Source organism: Lissotriton helveticus, chromosome 7 (assembly GCF_964261635.1).
Source record: "Lissotriton helveticus chromosome 7, aLisHel1.1, whole genome shotgun sequence".
NCBI lineage: Eukaryota > Metazoa > Chordata > Amphibia > Caudata > Salamandridae > Lissotriton > Lissotriton helveticus.
In genome coordinates, this window is record NC_136068.1 from 841,298,615 (window position 1) to 841,325,996 (window position 27,382).

The 27,382-nt window shown below is 48.7% G+C and overlaps 1 protein-coding gene across 3 annotated transcripts in view; it reads right to left on the reverse strand.

The window, feature by feature from the left end:
- MATR3 (matrin 3) overlaps positions 1–27,382 on the reverse strand; it is a 220,662-nt gene that overhangs the window by 83,333 nt on the left and 109,947 nt on the right. For all 3 annotated transcript variants that reach the window (XM_078653344.1, XM_078653343.1, XM_078653345.1), the window contains 3 exons: positions 23,276–23,319; positions 22,819–23,179; positions 22,447–22,642 (listed from right to left, as the gene is read on the reverse strand). In XM_078653344.1, coding sequence (XP_078509470.1) covers positions 22,447–22,642; positions 22,819–23,179; positions 23,276–23,319 — 601 coding nt within the window. The remainder of the gene's footprint in view (positions 1–22,446; positions 22,643–22,818; positions 23,180–23,275; positions 23,320–27,382) is intronic.

Consider the following 27,382-nt stretch of genomic DNA (forward strand, 5'->3'; position numbering starts at 1 on the left):
TCTGAGTTTGTAAGGCTCCCATGCATTTTGCTGTATCCGAATCTTTTTTCATTTTCTCTAGTGCATTATCAACTGTTGGACCAAAGAGATGTTGCTGGTCAAAGGGTTGATTTAAGATACTGGCCTGTACTTCTGGCTTGAACCCAGAGATGCGTAGCCATGCATGTCTACGCAACAGTACTCCCGTATTTATTGCTCTAGAGGCTGTGTCTGCAGTGTCTAATGCACAGCGGGTTGAGGCATTTGTAATGACAGAAGCCCTGGTCTGATATTGCGCTGGCAAATGTTGCATGAGTGATTCTAACTCATCATAATGAACTTGATCATATCTCGCTAACAAAGCTTGAGTGTTAGCAATTCTCCTGACATTGGCTGCTTGGGAGATGGTGCGTTTCCCTGAAGCATCTAAAAGCTTGGACTCTTGATCAGGGGGTGGAGCATCCATGTTGTCTGCAAGTTAGCTCTTTTTCTTGCTTTCGATACCACTGAGTTTAATGGCAGCTGACCTTTGATGTATGCTAGGTCAGTTGGAGCCGCTTTATACTTTTCGAGTCTGGGGTTAATTAGCCTGGCTCCGACAGGGTCTTTGAATACCTTTGGTGCATGTCTCTCCACTCCACTAAGTATTGGTAATGTGGTCATGGTTTTATGTGACGACAGTAGTGTATCTGTGAGAAGTTGGCCTGATATATAATGTTCACTATTCTAGTGAGCACTCTGTATCAGTCCAAACAACCCTTATTGATGATTGGTTGTAAGTCAACCTTATAGACCAGCTATCCTCGTAGCATGGATATGAGCAGTCTAAGGCTAAGACTAGAGGGCGTGTTAAGCCAGCTGTTTTACCATCACATTACCCCTTGAACACCAAGTGAAAGGACACCACACAAGTTGTTATCAAAAATAAAGTGTATTTATTTATAACAAGACTACCCTGGCTCTTTATGAGACAGGGAGCTAAGCACACAACAAAACTCTTAAGAAAATACTTTAAGTCGCACAATTTACACAAATGCCCGAGGGGCACGAGAAACCATGTATTACAAAAGTGGAATGCGAATTACTAGCAGGTAAGTAACTATTCTCAGACTTTAGAAACGCTAGGCCTACAATACTAAACCCTTAGATTAGTAGCAGGAGGCCTGTGGACGTCGTGTGCAGAGTGGGAACTCTCACGCGTAAGGCGGGAAAAAGTCTATGGAGGCTAGCAAAGACAAAGTTACTGTTCTCGGGCGAACCCGACTAGGTGGTTCGAAAACAAGAGTGGATCCGAACACTTAGGGTGTTGGACTATGCTGAAGCACCGGAGTACTTGGTTTACCTAGCCATGGGGCTGCGGCTGCATAGGGTTCAAGTTGCGTCGGAAACCCTCGTTGAAGACTGTAGGAGAGTAGGGTCTGCAATCCTATGATCACCCAGATTTTTGCTTTTTGCTGCACTGGTTTACGACTTTCCCTGGCTGTGGGCCTGCTAATCAGACCCACAGCCTAGCTGTTCTCTCTATCCAAATTGTACTTAGGTACTGAATTGGCACTGGGCCCTCTCCAAGTCCCTGTACCCAGGGCTGAGGTGCACCCAGAAGTCTCCCAGGGGCTGAAGCATGTATTATGCCACCCCTGGATTGACTAACTAAAACTGACACAACTGGCTGCACGACAGCTGGGGCAAGGTGGTGTACTCACCCTTTGCTTTAGATATAGTATACCTATATCTAACCCTAAAATGGACACACAGATCTCCTATCAGTCACTCCTATGGCAGGCCTTAACAATCCTGAAGGCAGAGTGCTTGGAATCGTGTGAGATGGTGCTCTGGCATGAGCTGAGCCTGTCTGCGGCTTTCGGGATCCATCCCTTAGCCGTTTCCATGATATCGCATACCATATACTCTTAAGTGCATTATAATCCTCGCGGTTATGTGCCAACTCTGGTATCGCTTTATCAAAACATGTCGAGTAAGGTGTCATACGAATTGGAATACTAACCCCTCGCCAATTCTGGCGACGGGGTTAGCATTCCACCCTTCTAGAGGGACACGACATGCATGTAACCTATAACCCGGTTAAAAGTCAGACAGAGCCTTAGCATCCACAAAATGGATGCTGCCACCGAGACACAAGTCTGCCCTCCTGCTGCTGGGAGTCCTCCCAGAGCAGGAGATAAGGACAAAGGGTTTCCTGCCAGGGGCGGTGCCAGCACCGTCCCAGACAGGGTTTTGTGTATTGTAGGTAGGCAGGGCTTTAGAGGAAGGTGACTGCACGTGGCACCCCGGTGCTCACTGTGCATAGGCTGGCTGGAACCAGTTCCAGGGGCACTCAAGCCCCTGGCCTGGGGAAAAGCCCGCCAAGGAAGTGGGTGTAACCACCCCCCTCCTGGTCCCACCCATAGGGCAGGACCTAGTCGCGTGCCAGCCCCCTTTTCCCAGATAAAGGTAGAGACTGGCCCCCTTCCAAATCAGATCATCTTTGAATCCTGAAACTACTTTCTGCGAAAGGAACTCAAGACTTCTTCCTAAGATTTCTCCCTTGTGACTAAGGAGTAGTCACCCTGCATCCGCAGGCACCATCTAAAGAACACTGCGGTCTGCTGTAAGTCCTTCCTCCGGAATCCGACTGCCCAGCTCGACGAGAACCGGCTTCCCTGGCACCTCTGACCTCTACCCACCTCTACAGCCCAGCTGAGAACCGTGGGTGCGACGAGACCTCAAGGGACCGGCCATCTGCAAGACTGCACGACTTCTTTCCAGCAAGCCCGCCGAGTAATCTACTGGTGAGTGCTTTGGGGTCCGAGAAGCCCAGACTCTGAGCAGCTCCAGCTCCGAAGTGCAGCCCCCCAGCATCTCCACGATCTGCGTGGGGCCCTTCTGCTTTCCGCTGCTCACCGCGTTGTTTGGCTACTAGCCCGTTGGCTTGTGGCCTTCCTGACGACGCCCGACGACATTTCTGCTGCTGGTCAGGTTGCTCCAGACTGGCCCTTGCTCCCTTCCAGAAGAGGAGCACCCCGGACCCTCCTGGTCCACTCAAGACGCCATTTTGAGTCCACCGCGTGGGCTTGAATTAGCCAAGGCTTGTTGCCCAATCCTGGGTAACTTCGACGCCAACGACTTCATCCTTCGTGGGACAGCTCGCACCTCCATCCTGGTCGCCGACAACGCCTCCTGGTCCGAGAGACTGCAGAGCCCAGCAGCGCCCACTCACCTGACTGCGGTGACTTCGCCCGGTGCCATCCTGGTGCCCACTTAATCACTGGCTAGTGATTCAAGAACTTGGTCCCCTCTGCTTTCAGGTTTCCTTCTTCCTTGATCCAGGCTTGGATCCATCGAACTTTTCTTCACTGGTCGCCTGCCAGCAACTTCTTCCTTCCAGGCTCCTGGTCCGGCAACGAGATCCCCGACGTCTTTTCAGACCTATGCAGCTGCAGCCCCTGGGCTAGGTAACTTCGGCACTTCGGTGTCCCAGCATAGCCTCACTATCCTAGGGTCAGGATCCACTGTCGTTTTCTTCCTACCAGGTCGGGTTCGCCCGTGAACACTAACTTTGTGAATTCTAGCTTCCATAGACTTTGTCCCGCATCCCGCGTGAGTGTGCACACTCTGCACCCGAGTCCCCTAGGTCTCCTAGTAGTAATCTAACGATTCCCTAGTCAAGTCCTAGCGATTCCAAAGCCTATTAGAACTGTTACTTACCTGCTAGTAATTCGCATTCCACTTTTAGCGTATATGGTTTTTCGTGCCCCTCGGGCATTTGTGTAACGTGCTAACTTAAAAGTATTTTCGTAAGAGTTTTGTTGTGTGCTTAGCTCCCTGTCTCATAAAGAGCCAGGGTAGTCTTGTTATAAATAAATACTGTTTATTTTCATAACAACTTGTGTGGTGTCCTTTCACTGGGTGTTCAAGGGGTAATGTGATGGTAAAACAGCTGGCTTAACACGCCCTCTAGAGTCTTAGCCTTAGACTGCTCGTATCCATGCTACTAGGATAGCTGGTCTATAAGGTTGACTTACAACCAATCAATAAGGGTTGTTTGGACTGATATATAGTGATCACTAGAATAGTGAGCACTGCACATCAGGCCAACTTCTCACAAAGACCCAGGAGCCTGAAGAAAGAAGTTGCTGGCAGGCGACCAGTGAAGAAGTTTGTGGTGATCCAAGCCTGGATCAGGGAAGAAGAAACCTGTAAGCAGAGGGGACCAAGTTCTGAATCACTAGCCAGTGATTTGAGTGGGCACCAGGATGGCACCGGACGAAGTCACCTCAGCCAGGTGAGTGGGCGCTGCTGGGCTCTGCAGTCTCTCGGACCAGGAAGCGTTGTCGGCGACCAGGATGGAGGTGCGAGCTGTCCCACGAAGGTTCTTGCTGTCGACGTCGCTGGACCCAGGATTGGGCAACAAGTCTTGGCAAATGCAAGGCCCACGCGGTGGACCTAAAATGGTGTCTTGAGTGGACCAGGAGGGTCCAGGGTGCTCCTCTTTTGGAGGGGAGCAGGGGCTAGTCTGGAGCAACCAGACCAGCAGTGGTTGTCGTCGTGGAGCGTCGTGAGAGGGCCACTAGCCAACGGGCAAGCGACCTGGACAACGCGGTTAGCAGCAAAGAGCAGAAGGGCCCCACGCAGATCTCGTGGATGCAGGGGGGCTGAACTTCGGTGCTGGAGCTGCTCAGGGTCGGGGCTTCTCTTACCCCAAAGCACTCGGTCAAGGGTCACTCGGTGGTCGTGCTGGACAAGCGTCGTGCAGTTCTGAAGATGGCCGGTCCCTCGAGGTCTCGTCGTACCCACGGATCACAGCTGGGCTGATGTAGGTTGAGGTCAGAGGTGCCAGGGAAGCCGGTTCTCGTCGTGCTGGAGCAGTCTTGATCCGGAGGAGAGACTGGCAACAAACCGCGATGCTTGGTTGGTGCCTGCTGCTGCAGGGTGACTGCTCCTTAGTCACAAGGGAGAATCTTGGGAAGAAGTCTTGAGTTCCTTTCGTGGAAAGTAGTTTCAGGATTCAAAGATGATCTAATTTGGAAGGGGGCCAGTTCCTACCTTTATCCTGAAAAAGGGGGCTGGCACGCGACTAAGTCCTGCCCTATGGGTGGGACTAGGAGGGGGGTGGTTACACCCCTCTCCTTTGGCGGGCTTTCCCCAGGTCAGGGGCTGGAGTGCCCCTGGAACTGGTTCAAGCCGGCCTATGCACAGTGAGCACCGGGGTGCTACTTGCAGTCACCTTCCTCTAAAGCCCTGCCTACCTAGAATACACAAAATCCTGTCTGGGACGGTGCTGGCACCGCCCCTGGCAGGAAACCCTTTGTCCTTGCCTCCTGTGCTGGGAGGACTCCCAGCAGCAGGAGGGCAGACTTGTGTCTCGATGGCAGCATCCATCTTGTGGAGCTGAGGCTATGTCTGACTTTAACCGGGGTTACAGGTTACATACATTTAGTGTCCCTCTAGAAGGGTGGAATGCTAACCCCGTCGCCAAAATTGGCGAGGGGTTAGTATTCCAATTTGTAGGACACCTTACTCGACATGTTTTGATAAAGCGATACCAGAGTTGGCATATAACCGCGAGGATTATAATGCACTTAAGAGTATATGGTATGCGATATCATGGAACAGCTATTAGGACTTGGTTCCGCAAGCTGCAAACGGGCTCAGCTCATGCCAGAGCACCATCTCACATTATTCCAAGCACTCTGCCTTCAGGATTGATAAGGCCTGCCATAGGAGTGACTGATAGGAATACATGTGTCCGTTTTAGGGTTAGATATAGGTATACTATATCTAAAGCAAAGGGTGATTGCCCCAGCTGTCGTGCAGCCAGTTGTGTCAGATTTGGATGACCAGCCAGGGGTGGCATAATACATGCTGCAGCCCCTGGTAGGCCCTGGGTACACCTATGCCCTGGGTACCTAAGGTACACTGTACAGGGACTGATAAGGTGACTCAGTATCCAATTAGATATGTACCTAGGGTACATGGAATCCATTTTAACAGAGAGAGCAGTGGGCCTGGGGTCCTGAATAGCAGGGCCTCAGGTCAACTAAGTCAGAAAACCAGCAAAACACCAGGCAAAAAGTTGGGGGCAACCATAGTCAGGGATCTACCTTCCTACAGTATCCATAAGGAAGTCCTCTTCCACTGGGTCTGTATGCAAGTCAACTCCATGAAAAGTGGCTGCTCTATGAATGAGCTGTGTAAACCCAATAGTGTCATCTGGGGGAGATGGTCTAGAAGGGTATGCGTCATCTTGTGGCAGATCTGGTGCATCTGGCGCATTATAATCCTCCCAGGAATCATCTAATGGACCAGGAATATTGTCTGGGTCATCTGTGTCATCTATGTGATGCTCACTTTCTATCCCCTGTGAATAATTGTTTTCATCATCCTGCGGTATAGGGCTATGTGTGCTGGATGGTGAGTGTACAGGAGAAATAGCTGTTGGTATCTCTATCAATGGTGAAGGAATTCTTATGGGGAAGTTTGAGCATGCTTTTTGAGAGGAACTGGAGGTGGTTTGGGAGAGTCCATTCTCTTTTCAGGCACTGTAATGACATGTCCAGTCTTTGGATTAATACGAAGAGTCTTTTGCTTTGGGTCTGGGTGGAAAAGCTCTTCTGCTGAAAAATCCTTTTTTGGTGCAGATTTATCCTGTTTGGGACCGAAATGCTTAGGTTTTACCGTGTCTATTGTCTTTGGAGCGGATTTTGGCTTCTGTTCCGAAGACTTGGTATGATGTTTCAGTCTCGGATCTGAGCTTTTTGGATCCGGAATTGTTGTTCCGAAGTGCGTTTGGAATCATCGACCTTCGGAGCCGAAATGTGTTTCAGTGCCGAACCAGGCTTCGAGTCGGCTTTTTTCGGAACAGGAGTTGTCTTCGGTTCGGTAGACTTGGGAACATCTTTCGGTGCAGAGCTTATTTTCGGCTCAACCAGTTTAGGTACCGATGGCTGCTTCGGTGCTGTGGTTAATTTTGTTTTGAGGACCTTTTGCTTGTCGGGAATGGTCTTCTTGGACCGGTACGAAGCGCAGGCATCATAGTATTGACTCATGCTCTGGAGACCAGCACAGATTGCAAACCTCATGAAGATCAGTGTGAGGAAATCTGTGTCCACACAGAGGGTACTTCTTGAAGGGTGTTCTTTCCATGAGCCAAAGGCCCAATGGCGCAGTTGGGCCCGACGGCCCAGACGAATGCTGGAATCGCGAAGCACAAGCCTTTCTTCGACGCGGGTAACTGGAATTACTGTCGAAGACTATACCGATGGTATGATGTAGGACTGAAAGTCGAAAAGAGATCGGTAACGGGACCGAACGATAAACACATCCGAGCCTGATGGCGGAAAAAAACTATCTGAAGCTGGAGTCGATGCCAATGCGCACTACGATCTACAGGAGGAGTCATCCAACAGACAAAGACTCTTCCAAGACAAAGTGTAATCATCCGAGCCCACCACCAGATGGTGATCTGTGCAATCGTGTGTGGTCTGCAGCCCATATGCCTCGAACACAATGTTCTATTTTTGAGTACAAAAATAGAGTGAATGACGAAATTCTCTGTTTTGCACATTGAAAAACTATTAAGCATGGACCCTAGCTAACTTGTGTAAGTGAGAGACCTGTTGCATTGCAAATGCTTGTTTTAATTGCTGCTCACAGTGAACTACCAGAGCCATAAATCGCCTCCACTGCCCACCAGATGACCATGAGGCTACATACCAACGTGGTCACAGGTCAACAAAACAGAGATAAGACTCTCTCCTCGCCTCCAAATAACAGGGAAGCTAATCTCTCTCCTCCCACCTAACACAGAAGATGGACTCTCTCTAAGGCACACCAACAACAGAGAAAGGACTATTACTCTAGTTTCCAATTATGCTACTCTGGCGGCCATCTTTGACTAGTAGCTCATTGGGGTGGCCATCTTAGCCTAGTCATCCCTACCAACTGCTCATACGTAAGTCCTCCTTTTTAGATAGAAAATCCGAGATAAGACTCCCCTTGGTATGCAGGACCCTGAGCCAGCCGGAATTGAATGTGAAACTGCTCTGCCCTGCTATCAAAACAGTAACAACTAAAAGAGGACTAATGACTTCATCCTCTCTACTTGGTGGCCATTTTTAAACTACTCTCTTGCCTCTCTTTGGCGGCCATCATTGACTAGTCCTTCGGACTATTACTTACTATCGGTACCAAAGACTCCACATAGCTCTGTATTTAAATCTTTGTGTTCTTATGTGTCTGTCTTTTATCGCGGTATTTTATTACTATTGTATTTTACACTTTATATAACCTGGTGCTCTTGATGTGTTTAAGTATCTGCCTTTTACTGCAGTATTATCTTACTATTGGTATCTTACATCTTATGTAATATACACCCATCTTCACTTTTACTCACCGACAGTGCACTGATTGCTACCTCATATTCGAGTGTCTTATTTGTTACTGCATTAATTTGTTTGTACATATATTGGATTCAGTAATTCATTAGCAATTTAGCTTTTTTACTGTATATGCGGTAAGCTACACCTACCTCACCTTTATCCCTATCATTCATTGTTCGCTACCTCATTTATTTGTTGGTCCTTCCGATGTAAGCCACTTCACGATGTTGCACTGATTATTACTACCTCATTCACTTCGTTCAGTCATGTAAGCTGCACCCAGCCACTTTCTACACCTAGACTACACTGCTGTTACCTCGTACTTTCTGATGGGTAAATTTGATTCCACCTAACCGGTTCTACCGCTCATAGTGTAAGCTGACTACTACCACGCATATAGGATACATTAGGTAAGCTGCACCTACGCACTGTTTATTCTTGGATTGCACTGACTTCTTCCTCTTATACTTTTGGTCACTCACTAGTGTCATTCCCTGCCTTGTAACTAGTGGCTGACAGTTTTTATTGTCGTCCTATCTCCTACACCCAACATCACAGCCTTTCTAAAATGGAGCTGAACGGCAAGCACACTTTTAGAATTAACTACCCTTCCACACTCACCAAAAAAGCCACTAAACGTTTTAAACAACTTCCTGAGGTCGCACCCTGAAACACCCTTTGCAGACACCTACTTCTCACCGGGCAATGGAGCCCTGAATACTGATTTCATCTTCCACACCTCACGCAGAGCCCAATGGAGAAAAGCGTTCCTATCCCTACTCACCGTCTCCACCACCAGGAAAACAACTCATGGCCTAACTCTCTCTATCACACCTTCCCACCTCTTCCCTGGCAGGACTACCATTACTATCTACAATAACGGGACTGTCCTAATTCAAGCCACTGACAAGAACCTGGAACTACTAGACAACCTGTTCCCCAAGTTCAAAGAGCACCTTTCCAAGCTGCGGACCCACACCCAGAACTCCACCAGCACTATCACCCCTGACATCGCAGCCCCCACATACAACACCTCTACCCCCAGCCCCCCGGTAAATGGCCCACCTGCTGTCAACTCCCCACACTCCCCAAGGACAATCACACATCTCTCCACCTCATATACTAGCCGCCCCTCTTACATGACCCCTCTTATCCCCACTCATACCCCCTCCATCCCTCTCCCCCCTGACATAACAACTCCCACTCGCAACACGCCACCATCTGAACACCACAGCTTGGAGCTTATCCACCCCCCCCCTCCCATCCCCCCCACGGCAGACCCCTCTCCCTCCCCCAGCTCCCTCCCCACGAGTCTCTCACACCTGACACAACAACTCTCTCCCACAACACGCCACCATCTGAACACACCACCATTCGGAGTTTATCCACCCACCCATCCCATCCCCCCCACGGCGGACACCTCTCCCTCCCCAGCTCCCTAACCACTCCCACCCACGACTCACCCTCCCAACTAAAGATACAGAACATTCCGCCTCCCTTACCCTAGCATCCCTCTCCCCCACCTCCTATTCTCAGCCCTCACTACCCTCCTGTCTCCCCCACTGTCTTCAGCCTTCACTCACTCTTCTACTCTCCGGCACCGTCTCCCACTGACGTCACTACCTATGCCTCCCACCCACCGCCTACTTCACCTACTTCACCCACACCCCTCGCCCACAAACACGCCCACACTGAATGCCATCCCACTCATTAGCACAGCAGAACCTTCCAACAACGCTAGTATATCCCCCCCCGCGATACCCTGCCCGCTTTCCAGCTCACTACTCAACCATTCACCAATGGCTCTCACCACCAACCCCATCCCCAATGCACCTCCTGACCTGACTTTATCCACCCTCCAACAAGTCAAAGAGGATATTCTACAAATCAAAAAAGATGTCCACGCAAAGACCTTCTCTCCTCACAGCCCAGTCTACCTCCCACCATCCCTCTACCCCACAAACGACGCACCCTCCCTACATGCCCTCGCCCCCGACACCCACGCTGGCCGACTATACCCGTTCGCAATAACTCCCACCGCCCCCGTCGTGTCCTCAACCCATTGTCGGACCGCGACCTATGCTCTCTCCTACGCTCCTATGGCCCAGGTCCGGTAAAACACATAGCCAACACACACATCCCCATACCCACAATTCTTACAAACCCTCTGAGGCTCCCAACACTCAACAACAGAGGTTCCGTCCCTAACAACCTCAGAAAAGTTCCCCTCACACTAGAAAGCTCGACCACCCTTCTCTCTCCCAAACTCAAATGCATCCTACTCAACTGCAGATCGGCCCAGAGACACTTCTCCGACATCGCTGATCTCGTCTTCGCTATGGATCTGGACCTAGCCATTCTAACGGAAACGTGGCTTACTGAAGCCTCTACCCCGATTATGGACATACTAGTCCCCCCCAATTATCACATCATTAGGCTGGACAGATCTCCTGGCAAGACGGGCGGGGGAATTGCATGCATTTTTAGGAGCAACCTCTCCGTCACTAAAGTCACCTCCCCCTCCCTTTCCTCCTGTGAACTCCTCTGCCTCGACATCACCAGCGAGGGCAAACAAGTTTGTGCTCTACATCTCATCTATCACCCGCCTGGTGACAATCTCATATTCACCCAACAACTCATGGACATGATCACTTCCAATGCCGGTCGGCAGACCACCCAAGTCTACCTGGGTGACTTCAATCTCCACTGGAACGATCAGAAAGACACAGTGGTGAATAGTCTCAAAACTTTCCTTAATGCGCTTGACCTCACCCAAATATGCGATAGACCAACACACGACAAAGGCTCGATACTCGATCTCATCATTGCCAAAGAGAACTCTACACAACTGGAGGCGATTCTACCCTGCGACTGGTCAGATCACCACATTATCACCTTCTTTATCTATGAAAAAGTTAAGCCTAACCCGGCTCAACCAATAAAATCCAAAACATGGAAAAGGGACATGAAGAATCTTAACGCCTCTACCCTGCCTCCCCACATCGGCAATCTCCTCCTTCCCCCTTCAGGTGCCTCGGATGTTCAATCACTGACCGACCACTACCTTGACTCTATGAATACAATAGTCAATGAAGTCGCCCCACTGAAACTGAAGAGTCTCCACCAAAATTTCTAACCCCTGGTATGATGATAGACTCAATGACGACAGGCGTACTATGCGAATGGCAGAGCGCACCTGGAGATCGGACCCTTCAGCACTGCACCTCAAAAGGCTTAACAAGAGAAATGCCTACTTCAGGAAAATAAAGCGCACAAAGTCAGACTTCTTTAGCCGCCAGTTGGACCAAGCAAAAAAACAGGCCAAGAAAGCTGTTCGAACTAATCAAGACCCAAACAAAGACACAACCCTTACAATCAAACAGCACAACAAGCGACACCCCACACTGTGAAGCCTTCTCTGCTTTCTTTAAGCTAAAGACTGACAACATAAGAAATGACCTCATCATGGATGTAAGCCGATTCCCCAACCACACCAGAATGGCTAACACTCAACCTAAAAACAAGGCATCTTGGCTGTACTTCGATACCTACTCGGAAGAAGCAGTACACAAACTGCTCTGCACCTTGAAGCCCTCTAATCACCTCACAGACCCTCTACCTGCTAATGCTGTAAAAGACTTCATCCCCTTGCTCCTCCCTCTCTGGACCAAAATCATCAACAGCTCCCTGCAACAAGGCCTCATTCCAGACTCCCTCAAGGTGGGGCAAGTCACGCCTATACTCAAGAAACCTACAGCTGATCCGTCTGACCTAAACAATTACCGGCCCATCACCAATATCCCCACCCTGGCCAAACTGCTGGAGAAATGTGTCCAACTCCAACTAACAAAACACATTGACCAATTTGACCTCCTCAACCCTCATCAATCAGGCTTCCGAGCGAAACATAGCACGGAAACAGCTATGACTCACAATTGAGGACGCCCTCCAAATTCTTGATCGCAATGAGTCCTGCCTCCTCATCCTTCTTGACCTCTCGTCAGCTTTTGACACGGTCAAACATGAGAACTTGCTGGAGCTGCTAAGCACTAGAATGGGTCTTTCGGGAACTGTTCTCAAATGGTTCTCGTCCTTCCTTCACAACCGGTCTCAGAAGTTCAAGATCGACAATGTGCTATCTACACCTGTGCCTGCAGATCTAGGTGTTCCACAAGGATCCTCCCTCTCCCCCACACTGTTCAACCTCGTCATGGAACCGCTTGCCACCTTGCTCCAAGCCTCCAATGTCCAATTCCATATGTACGCCGACGACACACAACTTTACCTAAAGCTACAATCCCTGGAAGATATCAATCATCTGAATTCCACGCTTATTAACACTCAATCTTGGCTGGCCGATAATCACCTCAAACTAAATGCTCTGAAAACTGAGTTCCTACTCATCTCACCCCCGGCGAAAATTTCCACCACCCAAACCTGGCTCAATAACCTAACAGCACTCAATGTCCAACCTACCATCGTGGATTCGGCGAAATCCCTAGGCATCACACTCGACGCCAAGCTCAACATGCAGCAGCACGTTAGCAAAGCCACAAAAGCAGCTAATTTCCAAATCAACACACTGAGGAAAATTAAACCCTTCCTCCCTGCCGAAGACTTCCAAACTGCTGTACAAGCTTTAGTCATCCCTCGAATAGACTACAGAATTGTGGCCCTCAGCGGACTCCCGCTATCCACAACAGCACCCTTAAGAACCTCCCTGAACGCTGCCGCGAGACTCATTACTGGCTCAAGAAAACATTCGCATATATCCCCAGACTTAAAATCTCTAAAATGGCTGCCTTTTGAAGCCAGAATACAGCTAAAAATTGCAGTTATGACACACGCGGCCGTGACCACAATGCACCCAACTACCTCACTCAAAAGCTGTCTATATCAGGAGGTTCGAGATCCAATAGAAGTACAAAAAATCTACTCCTGAAACCTCGTAGATTCCGGAAAGAGAAAACATACAAGCGCTCCTTCTCAGGAATGGCACCCAGGATCTGGAACGCGCTCCCTCCTGAAACCAGGCTTATCTCCTCCACTGCACTCTTCAAGAAAGAGGTGAAAACCATCCTTCTGGCCAAGATCTCCTGAACCTTATAGGTGCTGAATCAGAGACTCTGCATTGCTTTGTAGCACTGTTCACCTTGTCCTTTGGCACTATACTTCTACTTGATGGGGACACTACTACGCTACTCCCTTACTACCGACCAATATATGATACACGTTGGTCTACTGATTCACTCTCCCGATGCCCCCACTCAGTGTTCTCTCTATACTAAAACATTGGTATAAGCCATCCACACACCCAAGGTGTACCTGAACACCTCTGTAGTGGGTTCAATGACTTGTGCCGTCTTATATTACTTGTTTACCTGATTGTATATTGATATGTTTTATGTATGTTATTATTATCCTACCATGTTAGTGACTTTTATACTGCTCCCATTACCTCCGTTTCATTCCTACTGCCCCTACCCTGTCTTTGTGAAGCGCTCTGATATCTGTAAGGATCTTGTTCGCGCTATATAAAACTTTGAATAAATAAATAAATAAATAAACTACAGAGAAGACTCCGTTTGCTTTTTTTTTTCTTCAAAAAATGAAGAGGAACCAGTCTTCTAACCAGATTGAGTAGGGGGAGGGCGCTGCAACCCGACCCATGTCCAAACTGCGATTGCAAGGAACTGGGCTGAGGAGAGAGATAGTACAGAAACATAGGTGCTACGGTGGATGAAGAGAAAGGACAGGAATAAAGACTGACAGCAGTGAGAGGAGAGTGGACAGAGCATATAAGGAGAGACTGTGTAGCAGAATGGAGAGTAGTTATCTTAGAAGAGGTCCTTCCAGGGTAAGCAGGGCATAAGAGGGGATCAAAAAGTGCAAAGATGAGTGAAGGGGTCTGAGGAGAAGGGTCACCACAGAGAGAAGGGAGTGGATCGGCGGGTTTAGAGGCAACAAAGAGGGGAGAGAGGGTAACTGAGGAGAAAAAGTTTCGTAGAGAAGAGGAACTGGTAGCAGTGAGAAGACATGGGGTATGAGGAGAGAGGGTATATGAGGACAGTGTGTAGGGAGGAGAGGGAGAACAGACTGATGTGCAACAGTGCAACAAACAGAAGGGAGTATGTGGGGAGGAAGGAGCAGCACAGCATGAGAACATATTGAGGAGTGGGGTCGAGAGAGACAGGCAATGAGGGAATTGAGGACAGAGGGCAGTCTGGTGCAAAAGGGGCAATGAGGTGTAGGGTAGTAATGGCTGGATAATAGAGGGCGGTGAATGAACAGATGGGAATGAAAGATATGGTGAACGTTATTGGGGAGAGCATAGAATCGGGGAAAGAATGCATGTGAAGTAGGTTAGAAAAAAAAACAGCGAGTGAGAATATAGAAGAGCTGCGCTTCCAGGGCAGGAGGGGGACGGGGTGACTTCCTGCTATTCACATTGTGCATGCTGTCTTAGACATTTACAACACACTGCAGTGAAAAGCACAATACAAATATTTTATAAAAACCTGAAAGTACTCCGATTGAGAAAAGTCTGACACCTTACCAACAGCTCCCTCACCACTTTCAGGAATAACCAGAAGGTGACTGGTCGGAATACAAGCAGCACCCAGCCTGCACAGCAACCAACTCCGGTCCAGCGGGGACTTCCATCACGGGCCAAATTTATTGCTGGTCAGGCAAAGAATGAATATGCTACTTACCAGTATGCATCTGTTCTTGGCATGTAGGGCTGCTAACATTCATATCTTAGCATTAGATCGCCGCCTAGTGTTGGGCTCGGATGATTGCACATTGTTGTCCTGGAAGAGTCTTCGAAGTATCCTGAGATAGGTGGCTCCTCCCCTGGACTACAGTGCGCATGGGCATCGGCTCCATCCCCAGATTGTTTTTCGCCATTGTGGCAGGAGATGGAGTGAAAGTGTAAAGGATGTCCATGCTAATGAATAAATACAATAGTATATCTGCAGCTGCGACAGGCACCGGGGAGGAGGGCGGGCGATATGAATGTTAGCAGCCCTACATGCCAAGAACAGATGCATACTGGTAAGTAGCATATTCAGTTCGAGGCATGTGGGCTGCTAAATTCATATCTTAGCATAGAATACATAGCAGTCCCTCCATCAGCGGCGGTTGCCCGTGCCAGCTGCAGAAACCTGAAAAAGTGTCTTGAGAACAGCCTGTCCTACAGCTGCTTGCTGCTTGGAATGCACATCAACACAGTAGTGTTTTGTGAAGGTATGTGGTGTGACCCACGTGGCTGCTCTGCAAATATCCTCTAAAGGAATGTTCCCTAGGAAAGCCATGGATGCCCCCAGTTTGCGTGTGGAGTGCGCTCTGGGGGGTATTGTTAAAGTGCGCTTGGCTTTCTGATAACATATCTGGATGCACTTAACAATCCACCTGGCTATCCCTGCTTTAGAAATTGGGTTGCCTTTGTGTTGTGGTGCGAAGGCAACAAAGAGTTGTTTTGTCTTTCTAAAGGGTTGTGTTCTGTCTATGTAGTACATCAACGCCCTCCGTACATCTAAGGTATGGAGCATTCTTTCCGCCACCGTTTGCGGGTTTTGAAAGAATGCTGGCAAGTCAATAGTCTGATTAAGATGAAACTGTGACACCACCTTAGGAAGGAATTTAGGGTTAGTGCGTAGCACCACCCTATTTGGGTGAATTTGAATGAACGGCTCTTGTATGGTGAGCGCTTGCAGCTCACTGACACGCCTCAGAGACGTAATAGCTATCAGAAAAGCCACTTTCCACGTAAGGAATTGGAGCTCACACGAGTGCAGTGGCTCAAATGGTGGCCCCATCAGTCTGGTGAGAACGACGTTGAGGTTCCACACCGGAGCTGGTGGAGTTCTTGGGGGAATGACTCTCTTCAGACCTTCAAGGAAGGCTTTAATGGCGGGCACCCTGAAGACAGAGAGGTGCTGCCTGTTCTGAAGATAAGCCGCTATGGCTGAGAGATGTATCCTAATGGAAGTGTACGCCAGATTGCACTTGTAGAGATGTAACAGATAACAGATGATGTTGGGAATAGATGCATCTAGCGGGTTGATGTCATTGGACGTACAGTAGATGACAAAACGCTTCCACTTAGCAGCATAGCATGCTCTAGTAGTAGGTTTCCTCGCCTCCTTGATGATACTCATGCATTCTGGAGGTAGGTTAAGGTATCCAAACTCTAGGACTTCAGGAGCCAGATCGCCAGGTTGAGCTGTCGTGGATCTGGATGCTGAATGTCTCCATGGTTCTGCGTCAAAAGACTGGGTGTGAGGCGCAGTCTTTGATGCGGCACCACCGAGAGTTCGAGGAACGTGGTGTACCAAGCTTGGCGCGCCCACGTTGGAGCAACCAGGACGAGAGTCATGGAGTGCTGCCTTAGCTTTCTTGCGACCAGCGGTATTAGAGGGGCTGGCGGAAAAGCGTATGCAAATTTGCCTGACCAGTTCATCCATATCGCATTCCCCTGCGACTGTGGGTGAGGGAACCTGGCGGCAAAGAGTCGGCATTTTGCGTTCTCCTTTGTTGCGAACAGGTCTATCTCCGGATGACCCCACTTTTGGAAGAACGGGTGGAGAACAGAAGGGTGTATCTCCCACTCGTGCATCTGATGGCTGTATCTGCTGAGCAGATCCGCCATCTGATTGTCCTTGCCCGGGAGGTGTTCTGCCATGAGGAAGATGTTCCTCTGAATGGCCCACTTCCACATGCTCTGAGCCAGATGAGACAGCTGTGGCGAGTGGGTGCCTCCCTGCTTTTGAATGTAGTACATCGCGGTCATGTTGTCCGTCCGGACTAGCACGACCTTGTTGCTCAGATGTACAATGAAGGACTTGAGCGCCATGAAGATTGCCATCAGTTCCAGATAGTTGATGTGCATCTTCTGTTGCTGCGTCGTCCATAGTCCCTGCACTGTGTAGGTGAGCACATGAGCTCCCCATCCCTGGAGAGATGCGTCCGTTGTCAGGATAATCTGCGGCACAGGCTCTTGGAACAGTCGGCCCTTGCAAAGGTTGTGTGGAGTCCACCAATGCAGAGAGTCGTATGCCCGACTGGTAACCAACACTAGGTCTGTCAATTGCCCACGAGCCTGTGTCCACTGATTCGCTAAGCACTCCTGGAGCGGGCGCATATGCAACCGTGCGTGAGGGACTATGAAGATGCAGGAGGCCATCATGCCTATCAACTGCATGAACACTCTCGCTGGCAGGGAGTGTTGTGGTCTGAATCGTTGGATCAGCGACTGAATGCTGTCGATTCTGACTTGGTTTGGCTGAGCCATGGCTGTCAGGGTGTTGATCGTAGCACCCAGGAACTGCCGGACATGTGCCGGCTGGAGATGCGATTTTGGGTAGTTCAGGGAGAAACCCAGATCGTGAAGCAGGCGAATTGTAGTCGACATGTCTGCGGCGCACTGTTGCTCCGACTTGGCTTGTACGAGCCAGTCGTCTAGGTAGGGGTAGACATGGATATTCTGCCTCCTGAGGTGCGCCGCCACTGTCGCTAGACACTTGGTGAACACCCTCGGGGCTGTTGTGACTCCGAAGGGTAGGACTTTGAACTGGTAGTGCCTGCCTTGAATAGTGAACCTGAGATATTTCCTGTGTGACGGGTGTAGTGGAATATGGAAATAAGCATCCTTGAGATCTAAGGTTGCTAAGAAGTCTCCCTGGTTTAGCAAGGGAAGAATCTGCTGCAGTGTAAGCATGTGGAAATGTTCCGATAGTATGTACAGGTTGAGGGGACGTAGATCGAGAATGGGCCTGAGAGAACCGTCCTTCTTTGGAATAAGGAAGTACAGGGAATATACCCCTGTGCCTTCCTCCCCCACCGGCACGAGCTCGATTGCGCCTTTTTGCAGCATCGCCACTACTTCCTGCTGCAATAAGTGCAAGTGCTCTGCGGACATAGGCCTTTGCCTTGGTGGGATGTTGGGTGGAGTGGACTTCAACTCTAGGCAATAACCATACTGAACTAATTGTCGCACCCACCTGTCTGTGGTGATGTTTCTCCAGACGGGCAGGAACTGCTGCAGTCTCCCCCCGACAGGTGTTAGGTGGTCGGGGGGCAGTGACAGAGAGTCACTGTTTGCTCGGAGTAGAGGTGCGGGAGCTGTTGTTTCCTCTGCCGCGACCTCTGTTGCTGTTGTTCCTATAACCTCCCTTGGTCTGCTTAGTGAACGAGGCTTGCGCCCCACCTTTGGAGAACTGGGATTGTTGACCCATCTGTCCTCTGGTGACTCCACGTGCACCTGAGCGACGAAAATTGCCGCCACGAAACTGTTGGGACTGCAGAGCCCCCATAGATTTAGCAGTTTCCGTGTCCTTCTTTATCTTCTCTAAGGTGGTGTCAACATCCGGACCAAACAGACTATCAGGATTGACCGGCTGATTCAGAATTGTCGTCTGAATATCCTGCTTGAACCCTGAGATGCGGAGCCAGGCTTGTCTTCTCAGCATAACGCTAGTGTTGATAGCCCTAGCAGCTGTGTCCGCAGCGTCAAGTGCACACTTGATGGCTGCGTTTGATATTAGCTTCCCTTCCTCAATAAGCATCTTGGTGCCTTCTTGGAACTGTGGGGGCAGGTGTTGTATAATTTGTTCTAGGGTGTCGTAGTGCGCCCTATCATAACGCGCCAGGAGCGCCTGTGTATTTGCGATGCGCCAAAAGTTTGCCGCCTGTGCAGCCACTCTTTTGCCCCCTGCCTCAAGCACTTTGGACTCCTTGTCCGGGGGAGGAGCTTCACCCGTTGTCTGGGAGTTGGCACGTTTCCTGGCATTGGCAACCACAAGAGAGTCCAGTGGCAACTGTCCCCGGATGTAGACGGGGTCCGCAGGAGCAGGCCTGTACTTCTTTTCAATGCGAGGGTTGACCACTCTAGCCCTCGTAGGCTCCTTAAAAATGTCTCCAGCATGTTTGAGAACACCTTTCAGCATAGGAAGTGTTTTTACTGTCCTCTCAGATATGGCAAAGGTGTCAAAAAGGAAGTCTTCCTCAACCGGGTCGGCATGCATGTCCACATCATGATTGGCCGCCGCCCGTTCAATTAGTGCATGAAATCCTGCTGAGTCCTCAGTCGGGGATGCACGTGCATTAAAGGTCTGCGGGTCTTGGCCCGCCCCCTGGGTGTGTTGGTCACCAGAGTCGTCGTATGAATCCGGTTGTACATCGGGGTCATCGATGGGGAAATTGTACTGTTCATCCTCATCATCTTCCTCACCCACAGAGTGTTCTGGGGAGGGAGTAGGGCTCCGTCTTGGAGGAGGCTGAATCGGCTCCGTGAGGCCTACGGCGTCAAGGGGCACCCTCTTCTTCTTCAACGGGATGACGTAGGGGTCCACCGGCTCCGAAGTGATCTTCCGTTTATAGAGGGTCAGCTTGCCGGTGGCAGCATCGATGAAATGCTCTGAATCGTCCACCGATTCGAGTACACGACGTGGAAGAGGGTCTGGCAGTGAGGAAACCTGCTTCGGAGCCGATTTCGTCGAAAACGCTTTCGGCGCCTCCTTAGGTGGCAAGAGAAAAAGGAGTTTCCCCGAAGGCTTAGCCGGAGCGTCCTTTTGCGGCTGCGGTGATGGCATCGGAGCCGATGGAGCAAGGGCCTTCTCCCTGATTCTCTGCAGTGACTCCGCAATAGGGGACGGTACACTGCCAGTTGGTTTTGTTGCCGACAAGGATGCTTTGAGCGGTCCCTCGGATCCGACGCCCTCGCGGGCCTTGTGCGGTTTGGGCGCGGAAACCTTCTTCGGGTCCTCCGAATCTTGAGGCCGGGGCGCCGACTTCTTGGGCGTAGCCTCTTTGGAGCCGACCTTGGCGGGCTTGGACGGCGCCGGAGCCGTCGATCCGAGCCGACTATCTTTCTTGGGGGCCCCTTCATCGGGCGTCGGCTTCGATTTCGGAGCGTCGGAATCGACCGACTTCCTCGGCTTCTGCGGACCGGAGGTCGACGGAGCCGACGGGGTGACGGGCACCGACTTCTTCACAGGCACGGCAGCCATCTTAGGAACACTCGAGTCCTTTGGTTTCAGTTTCGATTTCGGGTCGGCCATTTTAGGTGTTGACGACCCCGACGGTTTCAGTTTCGGTTTCGAAACATCGTGCCCAGCAAGTGAGTCCGAAGCCGGGCCTGAAGGCGGGGCTGTGGCTTGCGGCAACGGGTCCAGGGTAAGGCCGACAGGCGATCCCGTGTCCCGGTCGTCCTCGAAACTTTCGGGGCAGAGCTCGTCCGCAGAGCTGTCCGCCGCGGCCCCATAAATTTCATCGTCGTCTCCTACCTCTTCGACGTACTCGAGGACCGGACCCGCGACTCCGTCATAGTCACCCGGATCCGCCTCGACCTCCGACTGTGAGGGGGAGATTTGTAGAAGGTGACCCTGGACCGCGCGCCGAAGCTTGAGAGTTTTCTTGGAGCGGAACTGTGCACAGGCCTTGCACTTGCCGTCGTCGTGGTCCGGTGAAAGGCACTTGTTACACACAGGGTGTAGATCGATGTGTGGGTACTTAGACCCACAGAGCGGGCAGTACTTGAACGGGCTCCGCTCCATGTCCGTAAAGGCTTGCTGTCGTGTCGCGATGAGAAGGCCTCAAAGTTTAGAAAGCGAAGAAAACTCCGCTTATTCCGGCTTCAAGAGACGGAAGACTCGAGACCGAGCGCAGACAATACCGACGCAAGAAAATCGAGGCCTTTTGGCCGGTAAAAGATAGTTTTACTTGGTTCCGACAGTAAGACGTCGAAACCACATCCGAACCCAATGGCGGAAAAAAACAATCTGGGGATGGAGCCGATGCCCATGCGCACTGTAGTCCAGGGGAGGAGCCACCTATCTCAGGATACTTCGAAGACTCTTCCAGGACAACAATGTGCAATCATCCGAGCCCAACACTAGGCGGCGATCTAATGCTAAGATATGAATTTAGCAGCCCACATGCCTCGAACATAAATACACATTACCCCTCCCCCATTATCGTGCAACTAACTCCCCTCTCCTCCCTACACTACTGGGAGGAAAATAAAAGCTAAGCTTCGCATGTGAATGGTGCTACTCTAGCAGCACAGTGAGAGGAGCTCTCCCGGGAATCGGGATGGGGTGAGGTGGAAAGTGCTACTGCCACAGCGAGGACGGTTATGAGCTGTGCAACGGTTTCCCGCCAGGGTAGCTACTTTTGCCAACCTGTCTAGTTCGGTGCATTGCTGCCCACAGTCAACAGTAACCGTCAACCGGAACCGGAACAGGGCGCGCACCTCCGGCAAGCGTGCATGCCCGTTTAAGACGGCTCATTAAAAAAAACAAGCAGCTGCGCCAGAGAAATGAAACCAGCCTTGGCGTCTGCTAAACATCAAGTGATTGTGGGCAAATCACTTAATCTCCACATGCCTACCAAATAATGAACGTGTCCTCGGGTCCGGTTGACACCATCTAAAACTACAAGCTGCCGTGCCAGAGAAATGAAAGGTTCACGCCATCTAAAATTACAAAAAAACAAGCCGCCGCGCCAGAGAAACAAAAAGGCACATCAGCCAATGTTTAATCTAAACGCGGTAATAGTAAAAAAAAAAGTGCTTAGCGGCCAAGAGACACTGTCTCCCGCCGCAAGTAAACAATCCAATCCCGGTGAGCGGGGCCAAAAGCAGACAGGGTGGCTACCCTCCGTGTAATGATTGCCTCTGGTGCAATCATTACACTGTTTGGCATCAACCATGATGCAAAACGACACGCACAAATCAAAATTGTAGGCAGAGCAGCAACACGACTTCTAGCAACAGGCACTGCTTTTCGAAGTCTGAAATCCAGATGGACTAGAGCAATATCAGAACAATTCATTTAAATACATTCTTATTAAAATGTTGGACTTAACGTACCAGGAATCCCTTATGAAAGCTCGGAGTTTAAAGAAAAAAAGTAGTAACCCGAATGTTTAGAGTTCAGGAGGGAACACATTTGAGGACACTAAAGAATACATGATGAATCAGATTAAATATCAGCAGGTTAGACCATTTGCTGGCAACATTGATTTCCAACTTCATAGGCAAAAGTTCTGCAGTAGCAGCATAAAAACTCCATATTGAAAAGCTTACCAACAGGTTTGTTTGGCTGATAAGGTCCTATTGAATCCTCTTCACTATCCTCTGTAATGCCACTGGTCTTTCCCGTCAAGCTTGCACCTTTTTGCCTCACCACAGTCTTTCTTGCTGATCTATGCCCATCTGCTTCTTCTTCATCACCAACTTCATCCAGGGTAACATAATCATCAATGTTTCCTGGGAATCCACGCTATGAGTAAACAGAGTTCATTACAATTATACTTCATGATAAACAGTTCATGCCGCAGGTCTTCATTCTATACTTTCCCTACACCAAAATAATTTTAGGCAATGTGCATTAATTTATTTAAGATGTTACAGAAAAGTAATACCCAGCCAATACACAAACTAACAATTAAATCATACCTTTTTGTTCTTTTTCTTTGATGCTTGATTAGAGCCTTTCACATTTGCTTCTTTGTTCAAAGCCTTTTCACTTTTGTCTTTCACGGTTTCGTTATCTACATCTCCGGACTGTTCATCATCCCCAACCGAACTGCTACTGTCAAGTAATGCTGCAGCCTCGTCATCCAAAAGCTGTTCATCATCTGATTCAAGGAGTTCTTTTTCTGTCAATTCCCCCTTCATGTCAGCCTCACCTTTGGCACTTGCTTGAGAGTCACTAGTTTTCCCATCAGCACCACTATCTGTTTTCTGTGTTCCATCCAATTTACTTGATTTCTTTTCATTTGACCCATCCTTCTCATCAGGAGAATGAGCTCTTTTCCTGCAGCAGGAACATTTTGACAAATAATTTTGATTACAAAGATACTTTAATTTTGTCAAGATAAAATGTATTATTCACTTGAGAAAAAAGATTTACCTTGGTTTCTCTTTTTCAGCTTGTTCAAGTGCCTTGTTGGGAATCTGGAGAAAAAAACAGGAAGCCTTCAATTTAAAATTTGTCAAACAGCATGGCAAGTCAGACCAAAAACTAGCTCAAAAGCTGGAATTATAGAGTTAGATTCTGGAGTAGTAAAGATCAGATGGCTTGAATTGTTCTACAATTTAATTACGAAACTCATTACAAATTGGAATTTTAAGTGCAAGATCACCAGGGGTGTAGCAGTCTCAGGGTGGACTTGTTTAATGAAGTTAAAGTTAGACGTTTGAGGATGCAGCCACGTCAGTGAACGTAAACACTGAAGGTGCCGACAGCTTTTCCACAGAGATATATTGAACCTTTATTCAAGATCCAATACTGACCGGTTTGTATAATGATCAAGAAATTTCATGTACTTTTAGAAATAGGAATCTTATTGTTTTTAGGTACTGCCTACCAAACCGCGCACGTGCTATCTGTTGTGAGACATTGTTAACTTCGTGCCTGCATATTGCTTACCACTGGTTGGTTTCATTTTCACTCTTTTGCTGCTTTACTTCCTTACTTTAAGCCCTACCCTGGAGCACAGACTTTGTGACCTTCCACTGCTCACTTTTTTAGGCCCTACTTTATTTTGTTTAAGCACTCCATCTACCCCTTCTCTAATGCGCTGGCCCTCGTGTCCTTCTCCCCTCCTGAGCGTCTTGATCTCTCAAGCGCTTCTCTTTCGGCTTAAAGTTGAACGTTTAGCCATTTGCTTCTCCTTTCACTCTCTGATGCAGAGGGCTTTTGATTAGTTGCCCCAAGCACAGCACCTGGCGCAGCAGGCCGTGGTGCAGAGGGCGTGCTAAGGTGATTGTTGGGCAATAGGATGTATTACATGGTGTGGCAGTGAGACCTTACAGTGCAATACACTTATCAAACCTTTTAGGTCCAGGAGATTTTGTTAATAAAACCCTCAGCTCAATCCTGGATTGCTGTGGCACTAAGCATCAATGCTTACACAGAGGAACAAGAATAAAGCATTTAAACAGCAACAAAACATTTGAAGTAGAAAAATCGACAATCTAGAAACCAGACACCAATTAAAAAACATAACTATTTATAAGAATTTAGACACTAGAACGAAAAAGTTACACTTGAGGTAGAGATAGATTTTACAAGCAATCAACCGCAAACAAGATTTGCAAAGTCTACAAATTGGACGCTTGGAAACTTTTACAAAGAAAAATCCTAGGTGACTGATGCTTTTTTTAGTTAAAAGCTTGGTTGTTTCTGGAGCAATCCAGTGTATTTCCGGTGTACTTTATCAGAACCCCCGTCTACGGGTTACTTTTGCCCCATTATTGTAAGGCAGCTGTTTTATTTTGCAGCTGCGATAAAATGTGCCCTGGCACACATGTTAATGCGTGTTTGAGGCAGCAGCATTGGTTATTTGTGACATGGTGCTTTTTAAGTTAAATACTTTGAGCGGCTATAAAGACTGCCAAAGGTTGTATTTTACCCTTTGTTAGTGAGCGTTTTTGGGCCCTTGAGTTATGTTATAGTGGGGGCCATGTACTATATCTGATAGCCCTAGTACTAGGCAACGAACATTATGTTGTTGCTGGGGCCTTCCTTCCAAATTCGTATGTCGCAACCTGTTTTTAGAGAGCATTAGAGGAATGCGCTTTTGGAGATAAGCGGAGAATTTATGGGGGATTTGCCTTTAACTCAGAAGAATCCCTTGTGTCCGCTTTGGAGTGGGGTGCACGGTTTTTATGGCCCTTCCACCCTTCTGCAGAGACGTGAGATGCATATGGTGCCGCTCAAAGTGTTGTGGCCAGATATTTCCAGTTGTGCTGAACAAAGGGGCTTGTTCTGCAAGGAGTCCTACTAATATCTGTTTTTTAAATCTTTTCCCCCATGTCTGTGTGGGAAAACTTTTTGGTCTAGGTCTGTTTATGGTGTAGGCCAGAGTATCCTTTGTGGTATCTGGTAAATCCTGTGTCAAGTCAGAAAAAAAACGTTTTTTTCTTTCGTACCTGTAAGCATTGAGCGTTACATTTACGCCCTAGCCCCGTTATATAAAAAGGGAGAACATTTGGGAATGCCTGGTTCCTAGCATTGCTGTGCTCTGTGGAAGAGGCACAGTTGTGAGTTTCCCTCTTTTGTACCAAGCCTTGAAAATTAGATTGTAAACCATTTTAAGAAAACACACGTAGTGTACAAACAGGCCCTTATCCATTTACCAGAGGTGCTCTGTTCGGATCCGTACCTGTAAGCATGGTGCGCTAAATTTAAGAACTAGCAATGTTCTGAACAGGGGGAAGATTTGGGAAGAAAACAAGTTACGTACCTGTAACTTTGGTTCCCCAGTATTGGTAACTTTCATAGATTCCTATGCTTTGTATCATTCCCCCGTCGTCGGAATGGGAGCCTCGGTAAATAAAAAAAATACCATAGCAGTAAGTACAAAAGAGAAAACTAGGCCTAGGCCTCATCTCATTTTGTAGCTTATCCACCTCTTTTTGTAAAAGAGACCAAAAATTCTGCAACAACCAATCAGAATAGCCTCACCCCATAGAACCCTCCTGAGAGAGCCTCAGATTTTCGTAGCCGTTGTGTAACAGCAACTATCTCAGTAAAAAAAGGCCGAGCTATCCCAGGGGAGGAGGGTGGGCGCATGGGAATCTATGAAAGTTACCAATACTGGGGAACCAAATTACAGGTAAGTAACTTGTTTTCTTGCCCCAGTATTGGAACTTTCATAGATTGCCATGCTTTGTATCAGAGTAGCTAGCATTAAGTCATAAAAGCACATTTTGTTACATGAATATCCTTACATGTCAACATAGTTATCCTCATAGGAAACAAATCATAAAAATGTTACCACAGAGAAGAATACAAAATGAGCAATACCGGAAGGAGGGATTGTAGGGAAAGCTCACCTCCCATTAAAAAAGATTACTCAGGACTGCTTGACACCGCTGCATCCTCCTTCATGGAAGAATCCAAGCAGTAGTGCTTCGTGAAGGTGTGGATACTGCTCCACGTAGCTGCTCTACAGATGTCCTTGATAGGGACTCCTGAGAATAGAGCCACTGATGAAGCAACAGATCTCGTTGAATGAGCACAAACTCCTCTTTCAAGCGGCTTGCCTGCTTCCTCATGACAATACTGAATTGTATTAGAGATCCAACGTGAAATACTGTGCTTTGAAAGCGAAATCCCTTCCGCGGGGCACTATAAGAGACAAAAAGTGGAGTAGACTTCCTGAATGGTCTTGTTCATTCCAGATAAAATTTCAGACACCTCTGAACTTCCAAAGAATGCAAAGACCTCTCCGCTGGTGTAGTAGGTCGTGGGAAAAAAGATTTCAAAATCACAGGCTCATTCAAATGGAATTCGGATGGGACCTTCGGGGTGAATTTTGGATTTGTCCTTAGAATCAGAACATCTTTTTGAACTGAAGAAAAGGTTCCACAATCGTGAGCACTTGGAGCTCACTAATCCTCCTGACCGATTTTAAGGCTAATAGGAGAGCCAGTTTCCAGGATACAAATTTCAGATCTGCTCTTTGAATGGGCTCAAACAGAGCTCTCATCAGATGAGCCAAAACCAAATTAAGCTGCCAGACTGGTGGAGTAGGCCGGACTGGAGGAAAAACTCTGAACAGGCCCGTCAGGAATTGTTTAATAATCCTAGCGGACCAAAGTGAAGGACCTGAATACGTCCGCCTGAATCTAGAGATGGCTGCTAGATGTACCTGGACAGAAGAATGAGCCAAACCCGACTTAGCCAGAGAAAGAATATATGGCAAAAGCTAATGCGGAGCTGAAGTGTATGGATGAATATTCTGCCTCTGACACCAGAGACAGAATCTCTTCCATTTCACCCGATAAGTCTTATTCGTACTCGGAGCTCGGGCCAGTGACTGAATATCCTTACACTCTTCTGTGAGGTTCAAATCCTGGAATTCTCTGTACTCAGGAGCCACGCTGTCAATTGGAGTGACCTCGGATCTGGATGGAGTACTTGACGGAATAGGCTGCAGGTGAATCGGTTGGTCTTGAGAAAGGAGGAGTTCCGTGTACCAGAACTGTCGGGGCCACGCTGGTGCAATTA